Below are 17,072 nucleotides of genomic sequence, written 5' to 3'. Positions count from 1 at the left end.
TCAGCCATTTTTTGAGACGCACAGATAAAAATATTTGTAGAAACCTTTCAAATACTTCTACCCAAGAGGTTTTTTTTTTTTTTAAGAGCATTTCAAACCTGCTTCCCTACCATCACCAACCCCCCCCATTCCCTGCCCCCCCACCGCCACCCGCCTTTCTTCTTGGCAAACCATTGCTCATGCTAAGGTTATAATCTCCCCCACCAAGTGAGTGGAAATGGTTGAGTCAGTTCTCTGGTTTGCTTTTGTGTGATCTGTTTCTGGTAAGCAGTGATGTTTTCCTCTAGTCTGTTACGCCTCTGTACACAGCAATCATGAATTTTAGGGACCTGTAAAAGCCTCAAGAAGAGAATAATAAACTCTGTGGAAGGAAATCTTTGAAATGTCCACTGCAGATCCACAGCTGGTGAACAGGGATGGACCTAGAAATGATTTCAGAAGGCCTTTCTCCTGCTCTTGGGCACTCTGTCTCTCAGAATGAATTAGAGTGATGTCACCTTCGCCTGATGTCATTGGGGAAGGAGATATTCCATAGAGGAAAAACTGGAAATAATTCAGTCGATCCTTGTATTGAATTTTTAAATTTATTTTGGCATCAAAAATTAATTCAACCTTCTTTTCATTAAAAAAACAAGCCCTCCCTCAACCATTTTGAAGAATATTCAGAGCGTAAGAATTTGGGTATGCATTGAAGATACAAGGTTGGAAAGTCAGTACAGACACTTAGAAAATGGGGTTCTGAGGCCCACGCCTTGAACCACAGTGACAAAAGTTACCATTTAGTGAGCTTCTGCATGATTGTTGTTTGCTTTTACATTAAATGGCCTAAAACTACCCAGTGTCTTAAGTTCTTTTGGCTTTTGAAGCCACTCTTCTGACAGCTCTCTTGCTAAGAGTCGTCAGTGATCCTTTTTAGATGCTCCCAGGGCCCTCGCCTCTAGCAGTAGGACTGTGTTTCACCCCTTTCTTATTCTATCTCCTACCTCACATTTTAATTTACTGTTTCTGCTTTAACGTGAGCAAGTCAACAAGTAACCACGTTTATGAAAATTAAATTAATAGGTCATGAGAGTTTTTCAGTAAAATAGCACATAGCATTTTAGGCATTAACAAAATTGATTTTATCTGCTGTGCTTCAAATCTGTCCTACTTATATGCACTCTTTTTGATGCTGGACTTATTAGTGAAGAAGTCACATTCATACTTCCTGGTTCCTAACAATTGTCTGAAAAACAGTGATCACTTCTTGTCACACTTCATTTCTCTGTAGATGTAGAAGTTAAAATTTGTGTACTTAATTTTTTTTCCAAACCAAAGCCTCCTTTATGTGTACATTTATTTCACTGAGAATACCTTATGTTAAAATTTCATTAATACGTCATGCGGGGATACACTATATCTTGAAATTATGATAACTTTGTATCATATAATCTCATTTGTTTGAAAAACAGGAAAATCCAGTCTGAATTGCAAAAGGCAACGTGTAGAATCAGTGGAAGACATAATATTTTATTTCCCAGTAGTGTGCGATAGCAGTGTTAAAACCTTATTGTGTACCTAACCACATTTTCCCCTGTACTCATTGTTCTCATTTGGTTGAGTAACATTTGGTCAGTAAGACATAATGGTCAGTTTTTGGAACCTATATGAATGAATAGGTAAGAATAATTTGTAATATGTATGTAATTATATAAAATCATAAACACACACATATATATAATCTATATGTAAATATGGAACATACATTGTAAATGATTCTTAAAATGTTGAGATGGATTCTATTCTTTTGGTTGGCTAAGTATTTCTGCTTTTTAGAGCTACTAATCCTAATTTATCCTTTGTCTATAGAATTCCCCAAATCCTGAAAGTATAATATTTTATAGAGTTTTATATTGTGAGAATCTTTGCCTCCTTTCTCTTCTTTGTCCATATTTTCTACTTCGTTAAACAAACCCATGTTTGTGAGTCAGTCTTATTGTGCTATGGGTGTGGGGGGTTGTGAAACAAAACTGTTCTCCTGCATCAGACAGATGATGGCAGGTCGTGTTTCCCAAAGGCTGCTGACGTGCCTGTCCACACGTCTGTCTGCCCCATCAGTCCTCAACATGAAGAGGGTAGCAGAAGAAAAGGCAAAAAAAAAAAAAAAAAAAATTAAAAACCCTCTGTGCCTTGCTGTTTTGCTGTTTTAATTCTCAAATGAGGAAATAGAACTAGAAATCTAATCAGAGGCTCTTTCCCCCTTCCCCCCCCAAAAAAAAAAAAAAACAAAATTGAGACATCAAAGATGACCATTTGATAGTGACATAGGTTGTCTTGCAATTCAAATCATCCCCCTCTTCATCCCTGGGGACCTTGAAAGACCAGGAGATTCCAGGATTGAGTAGTAATGTAGACTCCCTCTGCCCCTAAAGTCTTGATTCCACAGTCTATCCTTCCTCTCCCACAACTGCAGATCGACGTGTGAACACACTCAGGACTTGTTCCCCCAAAAAATAGCCTCCATATAAGAAATCCAGGCCTGTGCGGTTTGCTGGATGTTCTCAGGCAGTGTCAGAATTGGTTTGCTGTCTTTTTTCTCTCAGGACCATTCCACACATCTTTTCAGGGTAATTCCAATTAAGATGACATGCCTAGAAAAATTGATATTTACACAGCACAGGATACTCGGTGACTATTCTCTTTTGGCAGAGTGAAAACCTAAATGATGGATTAGCAGGCTTCCCACCTCAGCTGGTTTACTTGAGCCTCCCCTGACTCCTTTGTTCCTGAGGTTAATGAGTCCACATCTCTGCTTTTGGTTTCTACATCGCTCTCTTTAACATAGACTCATCACATCTCTCGGGGGGAAAGGCAAAAAGAACCTGGCATTTTGTCCCATGCGTTCTTACTGCTGCAGTACAAATGTCTTATTAGATATTCTGGTTCAGAAGGTTCAAGTTACTTTATATACTTGTTCATCTCCCTTTTTTTATCATCTATGGCACTACACAAAAGCCCAACTAAGTGGATTTATTTGTTCCTGTGAAATAAGTGATATAAACAGATGGTGACTTATATGTGTTAGTGAAAAAACAAAGCCTGTACAAAAAAGAGATGATTAAAAGTTTTCAGCTTAGTGGACTTTTTTTTTTTTTTTAATTTTTTGGAGATGGAGACTAAACAACTCATTGCTAGTATAGTTTTTCCCAAAATAATTTTTCTACTGTATTTCACTGCATTAGCAGACTCTCTCCTTTCTTCCTCATGCTTGTGCCAGTCCCCTACCAAACTGGCAAGTTGATCATTTCAGTTTTCTATGGACATTGCCCAACTTTAACATTATTTTCACAAATGTACCTTCCCTTCAATGTTAGAAGGGAAGGTACATTTTACTTTTTAAACCTAGTGAGTCAGGTCTTGCCAATTGTCCCTTAAAATTGGAAGATCAATCTATACTCATCCATTTTTTAAAATCCCTGGTTATGTGGAGATTTCACCTCATTTAAACACCATTACAACTTCTCCCCAAAGCCAACAGTCTTGTGATTGGCACACGTTACTACAAAAGATGTCCTACATGGTGTTTCTGCTACAACCTCAGGAATGTTTTTTGCCAAGCACAGAACTCATGTATACCTCTTGAGTTCTGGGTTTCAAATCATACTTGACCTTTGAGGTTTAAGTTAATTTATTTTTGGCAAAAGAAAATGTATTGTTTAAAGAGAATAGGATTAGAGAGGGTCATAATAATGACTTGTAACACTTCTTGGACTTCAGATATGTCTTACAAAACAAAATGTTTATGAGCTAAGTGTAAATGATTCAGAAACATAAGGATCAAATTTCCCCCAAAGATCCCTAAAATGCAAGAGGACTTAAAAATTAGCAGAAAGAGGGCCTGACAAAAGATGTGCTTTGCATTTCCCCAGACCCAGGGTATTTGAAATGCAGCTTAAGAAGCTTGACAAACCTAAACTGTGACTAGGTTTTTCTTTGTTGGTATCTTTTATTCCCTCAATATCTCAATTAAGAGCTCAGTGGCTAAAGGGGAGAGAGAAAAGTCATGAAGGTTGGTTTCAAGGGCTGGTTGTTACACTTGTGCAGGGCCAGAGCTGGGGTCAGACTTGGCTTTGGCAGGTTTGTCTGCCTTTGCTATTTTGTGTCCTTCATGTTTCCCTTTATAATTGTTTTCTCAGGTTTGTACCTTCTGCTCCATCTCCTCACCATATCAGCCCCCGGAGAGTTCCGGCTCCTTCCTCAATACTGCAGAGAACACAGCCTCCCCACACCCAGCAACCATCAGGTTCACACCTGAAGTCCTATCAGCCAGAGACGAACTCTTCTTTTCAACCAAATGGTATCCACGTCCATGGTAAGCGGGAGCAGCAATCCCCCGAGTACTGAAAAGTGCTGTTGTGCTCTTGCTTTTAATCAAGTGTCTTAGTTACCAGTTACGGGTTTCAGATATTGTTATACATCAGACTTAAGCTTTTAGAATTTTCCTCTAAAATTTCACACTTCATAGGCGTGAAATCTTACATTATTTTCCTGGCTTCGACTCTAAGATGACATAACTTATGACACCCTACACTGGTCAGCCCAAGGCAAACTGGAAGAGAACGCTGTTGCCTGGACCTAGCGCTCAAGCACAGACCCAGGCAACTGCGTCCTGTTCCTAAATAAGAAACAGCCCACGTGAAAGAAGACCATGGGAGTCGGTGCCACACCTGCCTTCTCCGCTGGGTCTTTGTCCTCAGCCCCATTAAGCCGGATCCTCTCATCCTTCCAGCCCAGATGAAATGACACCTCCTCCCTGAAGCCTTTTCTTGTCCCACGGCTGATTTAATTTCTTCTGGTACTGAACTGATGGCAGCTCATCTGCATCTGTCTGCTAGAACTTCTCTTCACTCTTTGTTGTCATTTACTTATCTGTGAGTAAAATTCTGAGGGCAGAATTTTCTGACCATTGTCATATCTCTTGGGGAGACACACAGATGAAGAGAAGACACAGGTAGGTGTTAGGTACATGAAGGAAGAAAAGGAGTGAGGATGCAGGGAATCACAGTGTTTTCAAGTGGGCTGATCTCGAGGAGGAGCATGCATGGAGAAAGAAGTCTCGCTGAATTTTTTTTTTTTTAATTTAAACCCATTTTGTCAATTCAGGCACATATTCTAGTGAACTTGCTTAGAATGCTGAAATGCTCCATTGTATAGCCTCAGACTATCAATATCTGTTACTTCTTGGAGCAGTCAGACCTTCTATATAAGCAGAAAAGACACTGACTATTTCCCGAATTTGCTCCATTTTCATTATTACTTGAAATTAATGAATCCCCAAAACCAACCTAAATCAGTGTTCAGACTGAGTTTGAAAGAGTGATTTCCCAAGATGGCAGAAGCAAGCCAAACTGTAAAGCTAAACTTGGATAAGCACCCCAAAGTAGAGGCCTAAGCAATAAAGAGGAGGCAATGTAAAGACAGTGGCCATCTGTGGGAAGAAAAATCATTGAAAAGCCAGGTCCTTGGGCTCTGGTGCAGAGTTCCATCCATCTCTCCCTTTCCCCACTTCTCCAGTGTAGCCACACAAATCCATAGTTCCCCAGTACATCTTAGACTTTCACCATTCCTCAGGCCTATGATAGTTTTTAACCTTTTTTCTAAACATTTCTTTTCAAGCTTTGGTCGTATACTTCTTTGTCCAAGAAGTATTTCTTTGAGTACCTGCTATGCACAAGGCAAGGTATCTGTAAGAATGGTAAACAGAGCCTGCTTCCTGCCCCACACCAGGCAGAAGGTGGGCAGCATGGGTGTGGGCTGTGTAGATTCCCGAACGGGTCACTGACTCTAAGACATGCTTTTTGGCTTTCACATTTTGGCACTGCTGAAATCTGGACACACCTCACAATCAGTGGCATCATATAATTGGTAGTGATTTTTCTTTCTTTTGCAATATAGAATAATGGAACATTTCACAGTCCATGGTGTCACAGTTCCAGTGAAATGCAGTGCAACGTGCTTTGATTATAACTGTGAAATAAATTTTTAAAAACTTAAAGATTGACCTATGTGTAGAAAAAAAATTGGAAAGAAATTCATTGAAATATTAAGAGTTTCCGCATCAGGGTGGCGGGATAATGGGTATCTTTTTTTTTCTTTCTGTCTGTCTTTCTAAAGATGTTTTGGAATTAGACCAAATTGAATGCAAATTACCAGTCAATTATAAAACTGTGTGACTCCATGTAAATCATTGTGCCTCAGTTCACATTCCCTAAGTGGAATGTGAACACCTCCTTTCATTGGTTCTTAGGAGAATTTGTTAAGAAAAACACCAGACACAGAGTAGGAGCTTGTTTAATTTAATTATCTTCCTTCTGTTCCCTTCCTTTTCTTTATTAGACTTTTTGAGAACAGGGATTATGTTTGTAGCTCCAGGGCAAGCATAATACTTGGTGTAAAGTAGGGATTCAATAAATATTTACTGAATAAGTAATTGACACTTTCTCATTCAACAAATGAATAATGAAATAAGAGGACACAGAAAATGAGATCTACCCTATCATTTTGGCAAAATACTTTTTCCACATTTCCAATTTTTAGTTAAATAATGGATGAATACATTGTCAATTTGAAGTTGTTGGCTCTCTTTTCTTTTTTCTTTCATTCTTTTGCTTGTTAAAATTCTCATAGTCAATGAGAAATTGCTAACATCAGCCCTAAATTACATTCAAGATATAGTTTGGCAAATTGGTAAATTATGACTTTACCAATTTTCTTCAGGAAAATAGGCAAATAGCCTTTGTGATGAACTTGCAAACAGAATGCCCATGCATTAGCCCCTAGGCCACTGAGGGGATGTGAGAGGTAGGGACCAGATGTTGCCTTACTCCCTCCTCCAAGCATTTTTCTGAAATATTTTTTTTTATTTTTTACTTTTTAAATATTTGTTTTTTAGTTGTAGTTGGATACAATACCTTTATTTTACTTATTTTTATATGGTGCTGAGGATCGAACCTAGGGCCTCGCACGTGCTAGGTGAACACTCTACTGCTGAGCCACAATCCCAGCCCCTCTGAAATATTTTTCTGGAACTTTGTAGTCACAGCATTTCTCATCAGTTACTGTAGAAGAAGGATAGAATTAATCAACTGTTTTTCAAGTGGGTGTTACTGTACTGGAGGTGAGGATACCTAAGTTGCTGAGGCTGGCCTTAATTGGCAATACTCCTGCCTCAGCCTCTCAAGTTGCTGTACACCACTATGCCCAGTGGGGTGAGGAGCTCTTCTTAGTGAATTGTGTTTATTGTCCAGGCCTTTCCTCTTTTGTTGGACACGTTTGCTGTTTGAAGTTATACAACAGCCTGGTGACAGGGAACTTCATCCCCTAGAAGTTTTAAAGTCCAAGCAGTGTCAGGGTTTCTAACCCAGTAGCTATAGTGAGTGTGTGTTCTGTCTTTAATGAGCATCATCAACCCATCTCCTCTGTCCTCCTTGAAGTAGGTAAAGGTCAGGGGGAAATGTCATCACTGTATTTTTAGAGATGGAAACTAAGACATGTAAGAATATAAAATGTCTAGTTAAAGCTGCCTATATACTTTACCACTTTGGTAAAGTATATAGGCAGCTTTAACTAGGGGTCTGCATTTCCAAGCCACATTGTTATTCAGTGTGTTCCTAAGTCAAAGGCACACCAAAAGAAATATTCACTTACATTTGTCCACATGGAAATGTAGATGTCTGTATGTAGATGCTGTTGCATTATCTAGAGCTATGAAGAATTATAACTCAGAAGGCTTTGGTCTTACAGATGAGAAAAAATGAGGTCTGCTGAGTTTTTATTAAGTCATGTCACTAATTTTTACTGAAACTTAGGCATTATGGGCTCAAGTTATATTTTTATGAAGAGGCATTTTGTGAAAAATATACTTTGAAAAGATGAACAGCATTGCTTTATCAAGTTCTCTCACCCTGACTTCATTGATTCTGCATCCTCTCCATCCATTCATATTGTCTTCATAAGTAAGGTGGATAAGGTGTTCTTTCTTTTTAAAGTTTGAATTCTGATTTAGCATTTACTGGTCTCTGTTTGGGTACTATCTCTAAGGCAACTCCTTAGTATGCTTTAGTCCTTTATTTTAGATGTAAAGAGAAAGATGTAAACTTGTTCTCTGGTCTTTTCTTTCTTGTTAGGACAATTCTCTTGCCCAGGCAAGATTCAGAATTTTGCCTGGATTAGTTGCCTGAGAGTTGATATTTGTACATTTTGTTATGGTCCTAATGGCTAATTTATTTTTAAATCCCCTATTCACTCCAGGTTGTTCAGATGCCATGGAAATTCCTAGAAGAGCATTTTCACAAACTTCCGGCTTTGGGGGTCTATCAAGGAGAGGCCAAGTTCAGTTCAGCAAGTGTTTGCTGGTCATCTTCTATGTGCCAGGCAAACATGAATGTCATTGAATCAGTGTACTGTGATCCGTGCAGTAGTAGAAGGCACCTGGTATGTTCAGAGGAAGGTGTCAGAGAAGGGTTTGTAGAGGTGACACTTGAATAGGGTTTTGAAGATAGTAGTTCATTGGGCAGGCCAAGTGGGGAAAGGCATTCCAGGCAGAGGGAAAGCAAAGGGCACCAGGAAGATCACAAATGTGTGTGTGTGATGGGAGATTATGTGTGGCTGAGGTGCACAGCTGAGCCATGCTGTGGAGGGAGAGGATGCTGGGGAACTGTAAGGCCAGCTCACAAAGGGGTTTTGTGCAATGCTCAGTGCTGTGCTACACAATGAAGAAGTTGGTGTGGTATTTTAGGAAAGTCAAGGGGAGCACCATAAAGAGAATGGAATGGGAGAGGTAGAAACATTAAGCTGTAACTGTCAGCATTATCTTGGGCTGCATGTGTAGAACTCCTAAGGACAAAACAGAGATCGCTTCACTTGGATGTGACTGGTAAATTGAGCAATGATATTAGAATAACATGGAATTGTGTTTATTCACACAAAATCTTAAGGAGGGCTGGAATAGCAGGAGAAGAAAATGAAACACACACACACACACACACACAAACAATCCTCAATCTAGCTGCTATATAGGCAGAAGCCCTTTCAGCTATGTTTTAATAAGAATTTGGAATGAGACTGGGGGCTCTTGCTGAAGAGAATTGCACACCAAGCCTTGAAATTCCCTTATTTAGTGGTACATCATACTCTCTCCCTCCTATTCACTGGAACCCATCATCTGTTGTTCCTGCAAGACACTGTTTCCACTCAATGTTTTATGCATTTTTATTGACCACTCAGGAGTCCAGTATCACACTGAATTGGCTGCCCTGGCTGCCCAAATTCCCCTTTGAATATTTTTTTCCTATTCATAGTTAGAAGGTTTCATAGATTTTGAGTGGTCTGTTTCAGTCCTACCTTCCCAATGATCCTGCTATCTATCTATCTATCTATCTATCTATTTATTTATTTATTTATTTATTTTTGGTACTAGGGATTGAAATCAGGGGCACTTGGTCACTGACCCACATACCCAGTCCTATTTTGTATTTTATTTAGAGACTGAGTTGCTTAGTGCCTCACTTTTGCTGAGGCTGGCTTTGAACTCATGATCCTCCTGCCTCAGCCTCCAGAGCCATTGGGATTATAGGTGTGTACCACGGCATCTGGTGACCTTGCTATTTTAAATGAACATTTGTGCAGAGCACAAGACATCACAGAATTTGTTTATCATGTTATAGCAGCAACACCTTTTTGTGAGTTTACTCTCCTTGCTTAACAAGATGCCTAACAGGAAACTGTGCTGGGTGGAGGGGTTGCCTTTCCTGACCAACACTGTCTAGGCTTCCTGCCATCTTCTGCTTTGTCATCTGAAACAGGGAACTTCCATCCTCCTAGTCACAGTGTAAATGCTGATGTCTACACAACCTTTTCCAATTTCAGGCAGAGAGGAAGGTAAAGAATAAAGTACAAGTATACCCCAAGCTTAGTTACATGGACATCCTCAGATGCTAAGGAGACCGGCAAGATGGATGCTTTAGTGCATCCCCATGCCTAACAAAACTGAGGTTCTGTTAATAATGTTTCCAGGCAGATACACTATGGGGTCTTCCAAGTGCTCTTGGGGCTAGTTTCCTAATCTGTAAAATGGGACCAGTACTACCTATCTCACAAACAAGATTTAATGATACCTCCTTTTGGAAATCAGTGCTCTTTTGAGAGTTCTGCCCCATTTTATGCCCACCTTCTTCATTGTCTTAGGTTTCTCTCGGGTTTCCGCTGCTTGCTTTTATTTTCACCCTTCTAGAGTTTCTAGTTGCCAACACAAAGATTTCCATCATCCATGCTCCAGTTATTAGATTTCATTAGGAAAACACCATGAGGCTACCTCCTTAGCCCAGGCTGTTTGAGATCAACACAGTGGCAGTGGGAAGTGGGAGCCTGCTCTGTTGCTCACAGCTCCTGTGGTTTTTAAGCTATCTTTTTCATGATTTAAAGCATGCCCTGCCTGTGGGCCCCAAAGAAGCAGGCCAGTCAGCTTCCAGACAATGGTGGCATTTTCCTACCTCAGTATGGAGCTGTAAGCTTGTCAACCCAGTTCAAATTGACTGTGTGGGGAAACAAAGGGTTTCCAACCACCAACAGGCCTCTAAGAATAAAACGGGCATTGTAAATGGCTTGTCCTACCAAAGAACCAAAGCATCTTTCAAACTATAGAAACCAAATTGCAGAGCTCTGATATTTAAATGGAAATGAGGTGGCAGGTAGGAGTTTAACTAACTTCTTCCTCCAGTGGCTGTTTACTCACAGTGATTGTGCAGCAGCACTTTCCAGGAAGAGCTCTTTGGGTTCCTGCCATGACTGATCTCATTGCTGGGGGTTTATAGTGTTAAACCTTTAAAGGTTGTTTTTTAAAGGCAAATTTTAAAGACAATAAACATATTCCCCTCCACAGGAAATTTAGTCACAACTGTGTATATGCAAGATTGTGAAATAATAAAGTAGTAAGTCTAGAAGTTGTATTGCTTAGAACTTGAGCGTGTCACAACTTCTTGAAATCTCAAGAAGGCACGTGTAATTACTTATAAATCAACAGTGCCCTAGTCTTCACTGAGAAAGTTGTGACATTCACAAAAGAAATGAGCCAGTGAGTGCTCTTCATGGTACTCGGATGTTATCATCAGCAGTCATAATCAGGAATAATTTTCAGTATCAGCCCTGATGTTATTAATGCCTATATAGTACTAGGGATTGATGATTACATTCAGAGAACTCCTTAATTACTCTCACATACTTAATTACTACAAAATTACCCCAAGAACAGTTTTACATAAGTAGTACTTGATAAATTCTGACAGGGTGCGAAGTCTAAAAAACAAAAGTTAAATTTAGGTGTGTATGCAGGGTGCGGTAGGCATCTCAACAGGTTGGGTTTTGTGGGAGGAGTGTAAGATGGTCATTTTAACCAGAGGAGCTGTTTGAATGAATGATAAGTTATGGAAATGACTGAACTGTGAATAATATGTGTGTGTGTGTGCGTGTGTGTGTGTGTGTGTATAATAGAGTTTGAACATCTAAGCACAGATGTGTGTGTGTGCATGCGTGAGCATGTGCATGCACACATACACACATTAAATTCACCAAATTAATGTGCCATATTTGATCAATAGGGATGTTAAGATGATTGAACCAACTAACCATTGTTAAATCATATTTCCTCAGCACAGGGAGTGCATCCATGCACAATGCTTTGCACACAGTAAGTTCTTAATAAATGTTTGCTGGACACATGTGAATGAATAGAAGAGAAAGAGAAAAAGGAGGATTTTTGATCATGCCTGCTTCTTCAGATTGGTGGAGCCAGCCCTTGGCAAAATTGTGCCTTATACTGGAGTTTCCAGGGTCCTTCTTTTCTCTGGGCATTTCTGCCTGTTCCCCTCTTGATCAACTGCCTGACACTCTGCCTAAAGGAAATCTGGGATGATCTGATGATAACTTGCTCATTAGGGCACATTTGATATGGGATTCCTTCTCATGAGTGTTTTCAATTTAGGAGGACCCCTGAGGGTTCTTGTTATGTGTCCAGTAGTGCAATTCTGGGAAGCGTCATTTGGAAGGGATATTTTGAGGGATTCCCAGTACTAAGAAATACAGGTCCCTTGCTTGAAAAGCATTTTGTTTTCAAAACATTTACAACTATTAGGTTATATAATGGATTCCAGTTGAGATCCATGTGCCTCCCTCCAAACTTCTTGGCTCTACTTTTTTGTACAACTCAGTTTTCCTGACTCTGTCACCTTGAACATGTCATAATCTCCACTTCTGGTAATCTCTTCAGAGATAATATGACCAATTTGGGATTATGTAACATGTGCAATGTTTTTGCAAGTAATGTATGCTGGGAAAACTTTGGAAGCCTGATTACTAAATCAACAAACCTGGGTTTCTGAACTCTTAGCATAGTTCTTACCTATAATTTAGAAATACTTACTGACTTGTTAAATTATAAAGAAAAATTTTTACCTGTCCTTTTTAAAAAATCCTTATAGGACTTAAATTTACAAAGAATTGAAGTCCCCTCTCATTCTTATTCTTACCCCAATTCTATTGCCCAAAGGTAATGACTGTTAAGAGATCCATGAGCATTTTTTGGCATCTTTTTAATGCTTATAGAAACAAAATGACTATGTGTATATGTAAATCTTCTATTACAAAAATAGCCTCACATTCTGTATTTTTGTTTTTTATACTAACTTTGCAAAATACATGCTTTTGCCTTCCAAGTCAATCAATGTACATAGATGTACTCTTTCTCTCTCCATTCTATATTTCTACCAGAAATATGTCATCATCTTTTAAATCAGTCTCTGGTTATGAGATATTTATATATTTTCATTTTCTTCTTTTGCTAGCACTGTTCTGTTTTCTTACGTATATACTTGTGTATGTGTGTTTACATAAACACACAAACATAACCCTTTGCACATTTTCTCAGGAAATGTTTCTAAAGAGACATTGCAGCATTAATGGATATGCATGGTTTCAAGTTGCATAGGTACCGCCACGTGTTTCTTTACAGAGGCAATGCAAATTTAGATTCCAACCATCGGCAAATTGGAGTGCCCATTTTCTCACACTGCCTGGTATTTTGTTGTCAATGTGTACAGCAAAGATTGGTCACTTATTTTAATTTTTCTTAATTTTTCTTAGTAACATGATTGAACATTTTTACATTTTCATCGAACTAAAAGAAGTTTGAATAACAATAGGGGTTAAATGACAGGAACTATAACTTGATTTTTTATATTTTCTATTAAGTAATATACCTGCTTTTTTCACCCTGCAGTCAAGCTGTACCACTTGGAGCATGGTAGTTTGTTTTCTCAAAATTTTATTGAAGAGAAGGAACTAACCAGAAAAAAAAAAAATCCCCATTTCATTGACTATTGTTTGTGACTTCTCTGTCACTTAAAAACACTTATGGATAAGTGTTTGGTGAACATCATTAGACATTTAGAGCTTTTTCAGCCTTTTTGAGGTATTTTTTTCAGAAAGAAATATTCTTATACCCAAAGCTCATCTAGTGAGTGGAACTCTTAAAATCAAATATTTTTTCTTATAACTCTATTTTAGGGGTTCTGTTGAACTCTTTGGGGCTAAATGTGTTATTGGTAACCTGTGTCTTGAAATTCTTGTATTTTTAATTGGAATGTTCTTTATAAATATGATAAACAATTGAAAGTTTCAAAGAAACAAATTGTGAAGAGTTATGGGTAAAGTTTTCTTAAAATAAAGGGAACAAATAAAAGCTCCACATCAGGATCATCTGGGTGATTGGTTTTGAGGCCACTATGTTAATAAAACAGAAAACAAAAACAGTGGAATGCTAGAAATGGCCTGATGTGTTCCCCTTCAGATCAGTTCAGCCCTGCACCATGTTGCAAAACAGTCTCAGTTACCTTAGAATTTCTTGTTGGTTACTTACATTTGTCATTGCTCTTTCTGATTACAGGAATTCTCCCTCTCAAACCAGTGTTCTGACTAAACCCTCCATTTCATTCTTTTGCAAGGTTTTTGAGAACTAGACGTTATAAGATGCAAGCTTGTTGAAGTAAAAACATTTAGACATTTTTCTAAATCATTTAAGTGTAACCACCAACCCCCTCCCTTTCTACATTCCTTCACAAACCCAACCTCATATCACACATCTTAAAGCAAGTTCTTAAATTTCCTTGTCATTATGGCAAAATGATTCAGGGAATCTGAATTAGCCAAGTAATTACCCAAGGTCCTTTGCATCTATGGATCTGGGCTGATGCAGCGTTTTTTATCAGCATCAGTGAATTCAGTGGCGATATCTGCATTTATATTACAATATATGTTTTATAAATTACCCTACAGATATGTTTTTTGGGGGGATACCAAGGATTGAACTCAGGGGCACATCCCCAGCCCTATTTTGTATTTTAATTAGAGGCAGGGTCTCACCACGTTGCTTAGCACCTTGCTTTTGCTGAGGCTGGCTTAGAACTTGTGATCCTCCTGCCTCAGCCTCCTGAGCCACTGGACAGACATATTTTTTGGCAGTGCCAGTTAATCGAATAGAAACCACTCAATAGAATATTTGCTGGATGAATGCCTAAACCTTTATTTTAATCTTGTGAAGAAAGAAAAAATATATATTGTTAACCCTATTTAGAGATGAAGTTTAGGGTAATTGAGTAAGTTCTTTGATGTTGAATGGTTTCCTAAAAGAGCACAAAGTGTTCTCTTGAGGAGTTTAGTCACTCAGTTCTCCTTCCCACTCTTTTTTCTATCTTCAGATTCAGTGGCCTCTCTGGCATCCAGCAGAAAAGGGTGACTTAGAGCAGCAAACTCTTCCAGGTTACCTGGATGGAGGCTGTCATATCTTTATCACCTTAGTTTCTCTTCTTCCACTTAAGAAAAAAAAAAAAAAACTTCAGTGATGGAAAGGGAAGTCACATTATATTCTCAAATTCAGATGAGCTATTGTATGTAATAAGCTTCACAGTCCATAATCTTTGAACTCAATGGTGATCCTTTCACCATGGTATTTTCACCAAAGTCTCTAGTTGTGGTGCCATTCATTCATTCATTCTCCAATACTTTATTCCTGTTCTCTAGCAAGTCCTGTCCTGGCTTCTAAAGCCACAACAATATAGAAAACAACCCAAAACCCCTGCCCACCTTGAGTACTGTTTATTCAAAGGGGTATCTGTGGTATGTGATATTAGTTAGTAGGTGTGTTTTTTGGCAAGCACAGCCTCTGAGCACAACCGTGAGAGAATATTCCTCATATTCTATGGAATCATGTCATCTGTTTGTTCTCTGTAGCACTTGACACATTTTGAGATGCCTAATATATACTCAAAAATCAGGAGTTTGATGTCCAGTGGAATGAGATGAAGCAAAAAAGGAAGGACCCTGTAGACTAGATGCACACATCAAAGTGGTGTTCCCAGATAGCACTGAGATGAAGGCTGTTTGACAGAAGGGGCGGAGCAGAGATGGCAGATCATAAATTGGATTGTCCAGATTGATTGTTGGTGTCTGCAAGGTTTGACAAGATTAAAAAGGCAAGTTTCCTGGTGGCAGTTGGAAGGAGGTGGCGGGATCCTGAGATCAAGGGACATCTGTCAGGTTTCACAGATAAGACGTCCACTCTTCTATCTCAAATCCACAAATACAGATTTCTGTACTCTTTTATCTTGAGCCCAGATTTAATTTCAACATGTTTTTCTAAACGGTGCATCTAGGGAGGCCTTACAGTGTATAGTAGAGATTAAGCTATGAGGCAGAAGTTCAGGGGAAGAAACAATCAAAGCATTGATTGGCTCACTGGGAAGGATGACATGGAGCTCAGTCTTAGATGAGAATGCTGGAAAATTGTATAATCAGACTTGGATTCAGAGAAGCAATAAGTCACCTAGTGCACAGAGCAGATATAATGTGGGAGTTTGGTTGCAGCTGACAGAAGTCTAGGCCACAAAATCAGTACAGGGTTGACAATGAGACCAAGACTTGTGAGTCACCAAATGAGGTCATGTGATTTCACCTTGATGAAGAACTCACAAGTGAAGGAAAGGCACTAGAGAGGAGCCAGGTGAGTCATCCTGACCCATATATCTGCTGAGAGTGTAATTCAGGGTAACTTTATAGAACAGTCATCATCACTGTATCCTCAGATTCTGGATCCAGCAGAAAGGGCTGGGGCTCAGCCCAAGGGGGAAAGATGCCAATGAGAAGAGCCCTCCTTTTCCATTTCAAGTGGTGGAGTTGGAGTCCTTCTTTTCTTTTCTTTTTTTTTTTTCCAATTGTGATTTCATTTGAAAGATTTTCAGAATGTTTGTGAACCTTCTTGTTGTGTTCTTAGAAGCTGTCAAATTTCAGGTTAAGAAATACCTTTCTAAAGACACACATTTCCAGGCTTCTTCCAGAGGTTTTGATTGGGTGATTCTTCCTTAGAACCCAGGAATGTTCAGTTTCAACAAACCTGCAAAGGTGGTACTAATGCTTCTGGCACCCACTTTAAAAATCTCTGGCCTGGGCCCCCTCAAAATGGATGCCCAGTCAGAGCAATCCAAAAGAAGAGATCTGACTATGACGGAGGTAAATACTTCCAGCTTCCTTCTCCTTCCCCCTCCTGGGGAAGTCCTACAAATATAGTAGGACTTAAAAGCCATAGAGCACCAGGATGGCCCTCATGAAAAGACAAGGGCAGATAGAATTAATCTTCATTCTTGACAGTGCTTCCCTTGTTCTGCTTTAGGTCCAGTTACCCCAAAGTCTAACATGGGTTTCATGGGAAGGAGCATGACACAACCATGGGAAAATTTACCTGTATAAGGTAAATCAGAGAAAGTAGGTTGATAAGTAACACTGGGCTTAGACAGTGGGTGCTGGAGTTTTCAGTGGTTTCACCATTAGCAAATTATTTTCACACTCATTATTTCATTTGGTCCTTTGGTCACCCAGTAGTGCACATATTCCAGCAATGAGTGGTCCCTTCTCATGGAAAAAATAGCAACTCATTATTATCAACCTTAACCAGTGGTCACCCACTTCATACTGCCATCAAATGCAAAATG

The 17,072-nt window shown here is 39.2% G+C and overlaps 1 protein-coding gene across 8 annotated transcripts in view; it reads left to right on the top strand.

The window, feature by feature from the left end:
• Glis3 (GLIS family zinc finger 3) overlaps positions 1–17,072 on the top strand; it is a 434,230-nt gene that overhangs the window by 401,675 nt on the left and 15,483 nt on the right. For all 8 annotated transcript variants that reach the window (XM_078047596.1, XM_040285712.2, XM_040285710.2 and 5 more), the window contains one exon: positions 4,176–4,351. In XM_078047596.1, the coding sequence (XP_077903722.1) occupies positions 4,176–4,351 (176 nt within the window). The remainder of the gene's footprint in view (positions 1–4,175; positions 4,352–17,072) is intronic.

This window comes from Ictidomys tridecemlineatus, chromosome 4 (assembly GCF_052094955.1).
Source record: "Ictidomys tridecemlineatus isolate mIctTri1 chromosome 4, mIctTri1.hap1, whole genome shotgun sequence".
Taxonomy (NCBI): Eukaryota; Metazoa; Chordata; class Mammalia; order Rodentia; family Sciuridae; genus Ictidomys; species Ictidomys tridecemlineatus.
Note: the sequence above shows the minus strand (reverse complement) of the source record. Positions and strands in the feature narration are given on the sequence as shown.